The 12,937-nt window shown below is 42.8% G+C and overlaps 1 protein-coding gene across 2 annotated transcripts in view; it reads right to left on the bottom strand.

Annotated features, from left to right (window-relative positions):
* Nucleotides 1-888: 888 nt before the first annotated feature.
* LOC118332573 (A-kinase anchor protein 2) overlaps nucleotides 889-12,937 on the bottom strand; it is a gene marked incomplete at its 5' end in the record, with an annotated part of 63,655 nt that continues 51,606 nt past the window's right edge. Inside the window, 8 exon segments of one of the 2 annotated variants that reach the window (XM_035667930.1) lie at nucleotides 889-2,014; nucleotides 3,469-3,507; nucleotides 4,320-4,498; nucleotides 4,972-6,433; nucleotides 6,587-6,688; nucleotides 6,779-6,877; nucleotides 7,724-8,086; nucleotides 8,773-8,994. In XM_035667930.1, the coding sequence (XP_035523823.1) occupies nucleotides 1,883-2,014; nucleotides 3,469-3,507; nucleotides 4,320-4,498; nucleotides 4,972-6,433; nucleotides 6,587-6,688; nucleotides 6,779-6,877; nucleotides 7,724-8,086; nucleotides 8,773-8,994 (2,598 nt within the window). 2 annotated transcript variants of the gene reach the window in all.

Here is a 12,937-nt window from a genome sequence, read left to right as displayed (position 1 = left end):
CAGCCTCTGTATTGTGGCCCCTACTGATAGTCACCTGCCTTCTTTTCCCTGCATGTTGTGTGCTTGTTTCAGGTTAGGAGTGTAATGTCATGCACACAATCGATCTTCTTAAATAGACTTAAGAGCATAAGGCTGACTAAACAACAACATTCTCTTTTGGTATAACAACATCTTATAAAAAGCTTTCTTCAATATTTCTCATCAAACTTGATCTCAGCTAGCAAGGTATAGCAGACACACGGCAGTTGCCCCATTGGAATCTCAACAGACATGTTCATATATCAAATACACAGTCCTACCTCAGTATAATACACGAAACGACTGCTTACATCAGAAAGCACAGGTCAACAAAGCGACGTAAGCCAGCAAAGTTAAAATAAGTGATTTTTTTAGAATATAAAACCCCCGACCCAGCCCTTTAATTAATACACACACTGATGCAAACATGACCCGCAGTTAGCTTCCCTCTTCCCCGTATGTTTAAACTCCTCCTGTTTCGACTTACTGCACTTTATAGACACAAGATCACTGAAGAATAGTGTTTTATAGACAGACTTTCTATCTAATGTGGTTGCGTATTTTCTCTAAGGTCTATTGAATCTGTAGTAATAGAGAATAGGAGAAGGTAAAATACATCATAGATAACGTGCATCCCCACAACTACTGACGGACTAAGGCAAAGTTGAACCTTGATGCTAGTTTTGCAACTCGCTAGAATTCAACAGCTCAAGGACGCTGACCCTCGAGTCGGCACTTAAGATTTAAAGGACCAGTGCGTAGGATTTAGTGGCGTGTAGCGGCGCGGTTGCAGATTGCAACCATTTGAATACAGCTCAGCCTTCCAAGCAGGTAGAAGAAACTACAATGATTGTGGAAATCGCCAAAAAAAGAAAAAAGAAAAAAGAGAAGCCATTCTGGGCTATTGTAGAAACAGTTCAACATGGAACCTATGAATATTACATTTCTCTTCTGCCAACAGATATTCCTAAATGTTACACACTGGACCTTTAATACAGATGCTTGAAAGGATTGCGAAAAGCTCCCACCAACATGTGTGTGTTGTATCTGCACGGTGGCACTGCAGGATGCAGAGGGTGACATTATTACAGGTTCTGAGAGTGATGCTTTGGGTCCCATTTGTTTCAAACATCGCATCCTTCCTGCAGCATCATCACATCCAGGTAAAAATAATTATGCCATTACAGAAATGTCTGAGTGTGTGATTAGGCTTTTTCTTCTTTCTTGAACAGCTTTCAGTCACAAGCTCCTTGATAGTCACTCTGCACACACCTGCTTGTCATCTTTTTCTCCTGTTGGTAATTAAAATTCCATCCACACATTTTCAAGATGATTGGGGTTATTATCAAGCACCCATTGCCAACACTATTATCAGGCAACCTGTCAAAATAAAATCTTTAGATCTCCGACCGTATTTCAATAAAAAAAATTACAGGTAAATGAAAAAAAAATCTTATGAATATTTAAAATCATTCAGCGTCTACCAAGTAGTAAAAACCTTTTATCCCAAACACTTCTGAACAGTGCTCTTAAACCACCACAGACCCTCTCAAAGTGTCTCTTGCATCTCTGACCTTTTCTTCTCCAAACTCACCTCAACACTTCAGATGTCTCTCACATACTCAGTCACTCTACATACTGCTGCCCCTTCAACCCTCAGGTCCAAAAACCTCTTTCATGAGCCCCATTGGTCAAGCCAGTGGGTCATGTGATCATCAGAATACTATTAATAAATACTGTTTCCTTTCCCTCTCCTTTATCCTTCGCTTCATCCTGCTCCTCCTCTTGTTTGCATTTTTCCTTCAGTCTCTTCATCCTCCTCCTTTCCACTCTGTCCCTTAACTGTCTCTGAAAGGAGCTTTTTTTACTCCTCCTCCTCCTCCTCCTCTTCTTCCTCCTCCTCCTCCTCCTCTCCATCCTCGTTGGCGTAGATACCGGCTTCCCACTTCCGCGCCATGTCGCTTTTCCTCCTGGTGACACGAGTGGCCTCCAGAACCTGTCAGTTACAAAACAGCCCATCAGACGCACGCACAGTCAGAGCACTGTAGGAGTTAGCATGACACAGCTATTTACTGATACAATACATGCTTTTCCTCGCTCAAGGGATACAATGGCAACGACATCACAAAAAGAAAACACACCACAGTGGCTTTAACTGGACATGCAGTGTATGTCAAAAACTGAGGGAGCGCTTGGTTAAACCATCCTGCAGTAAAAGTTTCACAACTAAGGAGCCAACCAAATGAAGCGCACCTGCAGTATTTGACAATAAAAAATCATTTTACTCCATTTCAGGGGAAGTTTCATGCTACACTGGTTTTGTTCCATATTTTATGTTCTCCAACACCCGTTCCTCTCACACACTCATGCCTAAGACACACACAATCACACACACACCTTCACACACAGGACATACTGTATGTTTTAGTGAGCAGGAATCCAGGGTGAAGGTGAGGTGGATTGTGGGTCTAGAGGTACGTTACTACTGTGCTACTGTGATGTTGCTGATTCTCACATCACTGAATCCTACTCAAGCTTCAAGAAGAACAACACATCATTTCTATTAATAGGTGTATACTTCTTTGATGAAGCATGCTGGGTGTTTAAAAGAAAACCATTTGCTAGAAAAAAATCTAATTATTGGGGTTTATTATCCATTTGCACATTTATAAAATGCCCACCAAATTTCCGTTACCTTTATATTTTAAAGAACATAGTTATTGGTTTAATGTCATGAGCTATTAATCTTTTATTCTTAAATAGTGCACATCTTTAATCGTTTTTAACGAGTGCAGTACAGCAGATATAGTACAGTACTGTATATATATAGTACAGTACATAGAGTATTGATTATGTATACGAGGGCAAGAGCATAACATTGTGCATGGGAGTGGGGGGGAGTCAAAGGTCACACCAAATCCATGGACAAGCACATGCAGTACCATCACCACAGAGCAGAACAGTAAGGCAGTGAGACCTTAAGCAGACCTGGGATCAGATTTCAAAGGTTTCCTTTACAGAATCCACCAAGTCTATGGTTTTAAACAAAGATAATATCATCCTCGTCTGTATTTCCTGGACCGGTTTCACATCTGGGAGACCAACTGAAGTGACACAGTTTGTGTTTCTTACTGCTGACTCACCTACAATGTTGAGTACATTTAATGGAGAGTAAAAAAACAATTGCCAGTGGAAATCTCCACTCTGGTGACTCATCTGTATGTGGAAACTTTCTCTTATTTCATAGTTGAACTGGAAATAACCCTGATGACCTCAGGTGGACACGATTAAACAGTGATACAGGATATGTCTAATCTATAAAACCATCAGTTCTCTCCTCAGCCTTTACAGAAACAGTCTAAATATACAGAGGAATGTATTATATTACTGTTCCTCTGACCCAGGTCTGTCAAAAAGGCAGTTAACGGAGCGAACACGTGTGACAGGTACCTCATTGGTTACCTCGTTAGCCAGCAACAAACGGGCATACTGACCGACCAGCAGGAGAGAAGCAACAGTACACATAGTCAACACATGTGATGTCATTATGGAGAAACAACATGATCAACAGCATGCTGCATGTTCAAGATAAATTCAGTTAAATATCTTGAAAACTATGAATGAAATGTCATTTGTTGTGTGTGGTCTCTTAGTGGTTGTAGGCGTATCTTTTCTCGAATGTGAACGTTAAAGGGAGCGTATGATGCTCATGAATTATCAAAGTAAACATGGAGAAGTGAAACTGTTTCCATTTTCTGGATATGAAACTTTTTCCACCATGAAATTGTACTGTAGCCCTTATAGTTTCATCTGACAAAATGCAATGCTTCCGGCCTAAAGGGTCCTAACCCTGAACAATAACGCACTGGCAGATGTGGTCTGGCATTAGAAAAGAAGTATTCAGATACAGAAAATGTGAAAAGATGGAGTCAGGACAGAAATCCCCAAGCATCTGTGCCTTACTTTCACTTTCATTTCCTGCTTCAGGCTGGGAAATTCCCTTTGGTGTTGTACAGTATTTGCTCATACCCACAGGCCAAGATGAAAGCATTCAACTTTATTGACATTACTAAATTCCAGTGAACCAACAAGAGCTTAATGAAAAAAAATTCTACAGATTTATTTATTTAGTTATATTTTATTTATTTATAGTAATAAGTAGTAGATTTTCTTTAGCACCAACCAATAAACAAGAGGGTTATGCTAGCTCCATAAAATCCATAAAAAATGCACTTGTTGTCTTGAATGGAGTTTGTACACAATTTTCCTTTCTTTCTGCTAACTTAGGTTTATATACTTACACTGTTGTCCTCCAGTTTCTCCCTCCTCTTCACTTTGTGTGTTTCATAGTCTTCCATAAGCGTCTGCATGAAGTTTTTGGGCCGTGATCCTCCAGAGTCCTCGCTGCCGGCGTCAGACAGGGCTCCTTCTGAGGGCGAAGGAGAGACAGGCGGTGCAGGTCGAACCTTCTCGATCTTTCCTGCACATCACAGAAGAACACGTGGAGTTAGAGACATGTTTATTAAATTATCATGATCACACCAAGCAGCTGTTTCGTGTATTAAAACTGGTATGTACACAACAGAAAATAAATGTAAAAAATAAATAAAATAAAACCGTTCTTATTTAGATTTTTCAAACACAGGTACTAATACTATTCATGACATCTGCATTCCCCTTAGGTTTTTTTTGTTCTTGTGCCTGCTATTTCACTGATCACTGTTATAGCTTACTGACACACTTCAATTGAAAGGAACCCTTATTGACTTACACCTGTGCTTTATCCTGCAATGACAAGTAAAGTGTCCACAATGAAAAAAGTCTGTTATCCTCCTATCCACCAGTGAACCTTTTTGTAAATTGTTGTTGTTGTTTGTTTTGCTCATTTTAAGCATCCTGAGTGCCATGCTACCACATGAGAAACACGCTTACAGTGTTACAGTACAGACTAACCTGGTGCTGTCCTCGTTGTCAGTGTGAGTCTGGCTGGCAGGCTGTTGCTCTTCATCTTATCTGCTGGGGAAATGGTGGTTGGCCGCATCCCCGTCCTCACGTTTCCATGGCTGCTGCTGGAAGTGCTGCTGGGGCGGACGATAACGACAGGCTGTGTCTCCCTCTGTTTCTTCAGCTCCTCCTCCCTCTGCTGGGCTGCTCGTATCTCCTCCTCGATCATCGACAAAGTTCTCTGCTTCTTGGAGCGCAGGCGGAACGGCCCACTGGCTGGCTCGACCTCAGGGGCTCGTGCTGCTGCTGCTGTGCTACGCAGCTCGGCGGCCTCAGAGTATTTACTGAAGTAGCTGAACTCTGGTTTCTCGGGGCTTGGAGGAGAAGGGGGACGGTAGACGGGGGTTGGCCTGGAAACTGGAGCTGCTGCGGCAGGTGCCGGAGTTGGAGCTGGCGCCGGAGCAGGGGCTGAGGAGGCGAGGGCTCTGGCGTAAGACGATTGGATTTTGATCCTGGGGCCTCCGTCTTTGGGTCTCTGTGGTGGCGAGATGGGCTGAGAAGGAGGCGGAGAAGGTGTCTGGAGCTGCGGTTGCTGTGTTGGACTGGAGGGCTGCTGCTGCGGAGCCTGTTGTGATTCTGAGGGCTTCTCTTCGGAATAGACTCTTACCTCGGGTCGTCTCTCTGGCTGAGGGGACAGGTTGGATGGAGCAGGACTGGAGGACGCAGGTGATTGGAAACTGGGAGCTCCACTGGAAGACACGGGAGAGGACGAAACTGGCACTGGGCTACTTGTGGACGCTGAGGATGGAGACACTGGGGTACTCAGTTGTGAAGAATTCAAGTCAGATGGCTGCCACTCATCTCCATTCTGAGCTGCCAGGGCATTTTGGATGGCATTTTGGACAAGTACCCCTGCCTGGTACTCCAGATCGTCTTCTGTTGGACTGCCACTGGTCTGCCCATTGACTGGCGTGGTGGGCTGCGGGGTAGGCGGTGAAACTGGGGTGAGTGGCAACGGGGTAGGCGGAAGCGAAGCCCCGCTGTCAGAAATATTATCCAAGCTAAATGCAGTAGTGTCCTGAGAACGGACAGATAACTCATCCAATCCTGAGTCAGACTCCTCTGGGTGAAAACCTGGATGGAAGTGGCCCTTCCCTTCTTCCTCCTCACGCAGGATTGTCATTACAGCGCGTGCACAAGTAAATTCTCCTGCAATTCCTTCATCAGACCAGGTCACGTGACCCTCTCCCGTTTCCGCAACAATGTCACTGCTGCCCAGGCTGCCCCTGATTACGGATTTGGAAAATGGTTTGGCGGAGTATATGTGAGGAGCTACGTCCCTCTTGGTTGCTTCCCCTTGCAGAAACTGCTTCCTGGCAGACGAGAAGTTAATCTGCTCCTCCACAATGTCCACCTTCCTTTCTAGCTCTGGGTCAAAGGTCACCATGGTGGAAGGACCTGACACCTGGGGCTGCAAATAGAGATGGGAGGACAGAATGCGAAGGAGGGAGTTAGAACTAAAGAAAGGGGAGAACTAAAGGTGAGACGGAAAACAAACACTCATCTGCATTGCTTTGGAATGGTATGGTGCCAATGTGTGTGTGTGTGTGTGTGTGTGTGTTACCTGTGCGTAGGCATAAGTGTGATTCTGTTTCTGCTGTTTCCTCTCCTGGTATTTCTTGAGAGACTCAAGCTGCTCTGCGTCCAGCTGTTCTTCTAAAGGAACCTTGAATGAATGAACCCAAGAACCAATCAATCAGTTTTTCAGGACGTCACTGGAGTTAACGCTGAAAACAAAGATTTAATGGGAGGCTACCTCCTGAGGAGGATTCCACCAGCGCTGGGCGATCCCAGGGTTTTTCTTCACTGCCTGGTCTTTGATCAGCTCCTGGCGCTCACGCTCCAGCTCCTGAACCTGACAGGGGGAACAAACCACAAGAAAAAAAGGGAAAAGAATAAGAATATGCACAGAGAGCATTCTCAATAATTACCCATTAGCATTAGCTTTTCATCACATCTTAGATGATAATTAGACAGTAGAAAGGCTCCTGTTAGGTAATAGAGGGAATAAATGCTTTCCAGTGCCTCGCCAAGCAGTTGTATTGCCCTTGAGTCAGCCATGTTATACTCAACTACTCTGTCATAGGGTCATAAACAATGTGACTCAAGTGAAAATTATCCCTTTTTCCACAGAATTTATTTTTTTTATCAGTCAGTGACGTGACCACAGCTGACCTTTTGGGCCCGGCAGTCGCATCATGTGCTTGTGTTACGACACACTCTTAATTTCAAAATTCCCTTCCTTTAGGCGCTTTCTTGATTTCATGATTTGGTCTACATTACATTGTGCTAAGTAAAGAATATGAGGTATATGCTGCGATTTTGGTCATAGCTCATGTAACATTGGAGATGAAGAAAGTACAAACATAACCTAATACTGCCCCTTAAAAGATATTCTTTACACTGTAAGACTGACCTAACTATACATTTTCAGATCTGTGTAACATTTTACACAAGGATGGAGACATATTAATACTATCAATATGGAAATATGGATAAAAGGCAATAATCACTTTCTGACTTTAAAGGGACACATGTAAGGACTGATTTATGAAGAATACTATAATGTCTTGGCACTTATGAGCTTTCCTCAAATCTCTTACTAATCCACATTTTGGTCATCACAGACACTGAATCAGATTCACAACAGCAGTACCACTGTGTTGTTTTTGTTACAGTTGATTATTTAACATGCATTTACCTCCTCTGTGGGTCGTCTCCTTGTCACTCTGACCTGCTGCTCCTCTCCAGGGGTGAAGAGTTTTGCTGGCCGTCTCTCCTCTTGGAACGCTCTCAGCTCAAACTTTGCCCCGCTGCGCCCCGACTCGTCACCCTGCACATGCCCGTTGGTCCTCACAGCAGAGTCCTCCTGGTGGAGGAATGTGGTTTGTCTCTGCCCCTCCACAACGACTGACTGGTGACTGAAAGGAGAGGAGGCTGACACACAGACAGAAGGAGCGTTTCCGTCGATGCTGATTGATCTGGTGTGATCTGATGGAGAAGAGTTTCCGTTGGTGGGTGTTTCTGAGGCGGCGTCTAAAACCTGGTCCAGATAGCGGATCTCCTGTAGACACAGAAAATCGAATTGGTGTTGTGTACAACTATACTATGCAGATAAGTTGAAGCCATAAAAATATACATATAGCCATAATTATGTGTTTTATCACAATAAAGGAGCCACAGTGCATCTCTGGACACAAAAACAGACAACATAAGTGGATGAACAATTATTGTTCCAAAGAAAGTTTACTTAGCATGTTATTGTTGACCTGGATTCATGTTTTTTGGGACTGAAACAAAACTAAAATCAAAGGCAATTAATGTCAAAACAATGACACCACCGTCTTTTTTTCCCAGTATGCACTGTATAAATATTGGGCACATTTTTTTTTAATTGCTACACTATATATGGCATACAGCACAATTCTATTTTTAATACAGTAATGGAAGGCTATGGAAATGTTGCCAAATGAACTTAGATAGCTGTAGCAGGTAGCCTCTCTCTGTCTAGACAAATATTAATAGGCAGAATGCCGAAAAGAAAAGAGAATAAGGAAGAGAAAAAAGAAAAAAGAAAGAAAAGTGACTTAGGAAATCCACAGGACTGTGACAAAGACTGAACAATTTCTGCTCAGCTCAAAATAAATTGCTGCAAGTTGAATTTTTTGGTTCATACCTGCTCCACTCCAGAAAAAAATCAAACAAGAAACTGAACATCTGAGCCGGGTCTTGTTCAGAGAGCCTGCATACCTGCACCACCTCGCTGTCAGGAGTCTCTACTTTCACACCAACTGCATTGTGGGCTCGGCTGCTGGGGCTGCTAAGGCAGCCATGTTGGATCTGCTGGCTCTCCAGTTCCATGGTTGCAGGCCTGTCAGTGATAACGCTGACCGATTCCTGGAAACTGACACTCTTCAGGGCTCGCTCTCTTGGTATTGTGTCACTGACATCCTCGGCTGCCCGCCACGATTTCTGTGTCAACGAGCAGAGAAAAGACACAAGGTTCAGAGACACTGCACACTGTCTCGTGGTCACTTTAATAAAAAGTATGTTCGCTCAAAGGAGGAAATAAAAGATACTCTGTCAGACTCTCCCTACTCCCTAAAACACACACACACCTCATACAGACACACATAAATCTGCTGGTCTGCATTGCAGTAGTACACAGAGTTAAACCTCTGCAGCAGTATGTTCTAACTGGCTCCCACCACTAGGGGGCACCAATTCCCATACTGCTTCTTTAGGACACACCAGAAAGACAACAGTCTTCCATAGTACTGAAAACTATTATATCTTTGTTTAAAGGAATAGGTATGCTGAATTTTTTGGCAAATAATCTCTTGTCCTTCCTCCAGTTTCTTCTTTACTCTAGCTTACTCTATTAGACATGAGCCAAACTAGCAGGTGGGATGGTAAATAATTCTGTCTTGGATTACCAAAATATTATGCTCCTCTTCACAGCATGTGTCCATTAAACAAGTTTTGTTATCCTGGTCCTACTTGGCATCACATTCAAGACACTGTAACTTAACACTTCAATTTCATTGGCAAGGGAATTGTCAGCAAAGGTACTTCACGTTCTATAGCTTTAAAGATATTTCAAGATTAATAGCCTCACATTCACTCTGTTACACATTCACTCCTAGTATCTTCTCAGCCTCAGCTGTTCACAGAGCAGTTTCACTGATATGTTTTTGGATTAAGTACCTGGCTCAAGGCCACATCGTAAGTAGTTTTTATCAGAGGAGGGAATATGTCTTCCAAAATCGAAATTCCCTGCTGAGTTGGTCGTAGAGCCTGTAGAAACTGATCGTCTAACTTATAGCTGATGGACTAAGGTGTCAAAATGTCACAGAATGGCTTCCAATGATGTCACCTTACTGAAAAGCACTGCACACATTATGAACAAACACAGGTGACTTCAGTTCATAGAAAGAGGAACACTTTTTTCCAGTGATGTAGTCCTAATATTGACAAACAGTTAACACACTTCCTCAATACAATTATCATCACTGCAAAGTATGTTACACCCTTATGAAGTAATCATCACCAGTTAATGCAATACTGTGATTTTGTCTACTATTTTTCTCCATTTTGAGAGCCAAAGTCCTATAAAACACTAATCCATACTTCACTGCCACATTCATTTACTTACAGCATCAGTTATGGTAGACATTTCACTGACAGCGTGATGTATCCAGGGAATACATTTACAAACAGGGGTTGAATGTCCAGTTAAAGGACACATTGGTAGACATACTGGCATGCGGGGATCAAACCTGTGAACTTCTGTTTTTGTGAACCATCCATCCGACACATTCCAGACCCACCGTTAGCCAGAAGCTTCATTTACACACTCCTGTCTTTATTGAACTTTCTGTTTCTACACAGGCCTCTAACAAATACTCTATTGGCTTTCTGTTTTACTGCCTTGCACCCATTACACCTCTCTATTCCACGGATGTTTACCTCCACGAGGGGGTTGTTGACCCCGCCTTTGGAACATGTGAGAGTGTGTGCGTGGGGATTTAACGAGGATCTCTTCAGTCAATTGGAACACTGTTCAGTTAAAGCACACAGGGGCCGAGAGGAGAAAGTCTTTGCTGTTTACTCTCTCTTGCACTTTAAGACTCACACGCACTACCAGACTCCCATTTAACCTCTTTCTTTTCTCTCCCTTTTGATTTCTGGATCCCTGTCCGCTTCTCCGCTGACCCCCCCTCCCCTCTCTTTACCACTCCTTTTGCATCTTTTCCTTCCTTCCTTCCTTGCTTCCTCTGTCCTCTCTGGGATTGTTAGCGTTCACCAGTGGTCAGTGAAATCACATGGTGGATTATAACACCCTGCCTCTCCTCAAAAAGCCTTCTCTTTTCTATACTCAACTCAACACTCTCCTCTCTCCTGCTCACCCCTGCCTTCAGTCCTCTCTCCTCCTCCCTCCGATCCTCATGTCTCCTGTTTCTACTGAGAAAATTCTCTGAGGGCATTTTGGTGACCCATCTGACTCAGTCACATGTGAATTCCTCGCTTTATACTCTCTCTGTGTGATATAGAATAAACACATCCTCTTCAAGGACTACCTCCTAGAATTCCAATTCATAAAATTTATGACATTTTAATATAAAACGACATCCATTTTATTACTTCCTCAAGCTTGTTCTAAAAGTAAAACAGTTTGGACAGAAAACTAACTCATCAACCAAAATACCAATTAAAAGACAGAAAATAAGAACACATTAATGCAGACAGTCTGACTGACAGGTGACCTCTGGGAGTGTAACAACTCTGCAGATATGCTCGCAGAGTGTGGGGCTGTACTTAAGGACAGTAGTGAGCGAAGCTAAATGCTCATTTCAGCTTCATAACATGCTGCCAACGCTATAATGACGATGCCAAGCAAGTGTAATGTTTACCATGATTACCATCTTAGTTTGCCGTGTTAGCATGCTCACATTTGCTTACTAGCACAGAACGCAAAGTGCAGCTGAGGTTGATGGGAATGTGTTTTTTCTTTCATCTCCAGTTTGACTGTTTGTTTTCTTCTCACTCCCAGACTCTGCCAATCAACACGTCCAAAGATTTTTCACCCACTTAATGATATTAGCGACCACGTGAAGACCAGATGTCACTTCTGTGTAGTTCCATTTGACCTGTCTATATACTGTATGTGTATGTGCGTGCATGTGCAGGAATGTGTGTGTGTGTGTGTGTGTGTGTGTGTGGGAGTGTGTCCAGCAGGCAGGACAGTGCAGAGGGGGAGGATATCCTGTTACTGCCTCAGGAAAACAGTACTACAGTACAGGAATGTCTCATATGCAATGCTATTCGGCTGCAAAGACACACACAATATAAGGAGACTGTGTATGAGACTATTGTGCAGCAGTGCATGACGGTGGGAGTGTGTTCTTACAACTGTGTGTATTTGTATAGGAGGTGTGTATTCACATGTGTGTTGCTGACTCTCACTGAGGTGAGCTGACATTCCAGGCATAACTAGCTGTCCTCAAGGCTCCGACTTTAATACTTGTGATGAGGGACACTGTGTACACCCTCCCTGGCCAACTAAAGGAGCATAATGTGTGTGTGTGTGCGTGTGTGTGCATGTGTAAGTGAGGAAAGAAATCATGCAACGAAATGAGATTTTCTTCTGTAATGAAAAAGCTGAAATTCTTCATGATTTGTTTGAATGTCTGAAAGCATTCTGGTGCTTATTACCCTTGGACCAGCAATTAAGGCGTCATTACTGTGTAAATACACATGAATGTGTATGTAATACCTACATGAATGTGAAAGATGGTGTTAAAGGTCACACACGCACCACCAGGATGTGTCAGCTGTGTTTGTGTGTTGGGTTTTTCCAAAAAAGGATAGAAAGTTAAGGAAATACATTTTTACCAGTCTTAGGGTGAGGACGTGGCCTCAGAGTTCTGAATGAGTATAAATTAGTATTAGAGGATTATGGGATTTTTATAGGTAATCATAATCTAATTGTATGGTTAGATTTTGGGCAGAAAGTTTAAATTACAGTTGCGATTATGTTATTATTTTATGGCATGGATTTGAGCTTAAAGCTAAGATTAGTGTAAAGACTAGGTTGCTGAAACTTTGCCTAATGCAAGGATCTGAGTTTAGGATTAATATTATAATGCACTGTGTACTGTAATGTTTTTTACATTTTCTCTTTCATCTTAATAGCTTCAGGAGAATGAGAACAATTCCATGTTAATCTGGGAATACCAGTTACAGTTAGATACAGTATTGAACTGGGAGTGGTATGGTTAACATTATAAGGGGTGGGAATTATTGAATTTAGTGGAAAGCCATGATAAGTAAAGTAATAGTCATAAGTCCATCTGACTCAGCTAACTATTATGTCTTAGGTTCTGTCGAAATGATGTCTCATCCCCCCCCCCCC

The sequence above is a fragment of the Morone saxatilis genome, unplaced genomic scaffold (genome assembly GCF_004916995.1).
Source record: "Morone saxatilis isolate NCDOM2014 unplaced genomic scaffold, NCSU_SB_2.0 Contig21, whole genome shotgun sequence".
In the NCBI taxonomy this organism is placed as follows: Eukaryota; Metazoa; Chordata; class Actinopteri; family Moronidae; genus Morone; species Morone saxatilis.
Note: the sequence above shows the minus strand (reverse complement) of the source record. Positions and strands in the feature narration are given on the sequence as shown.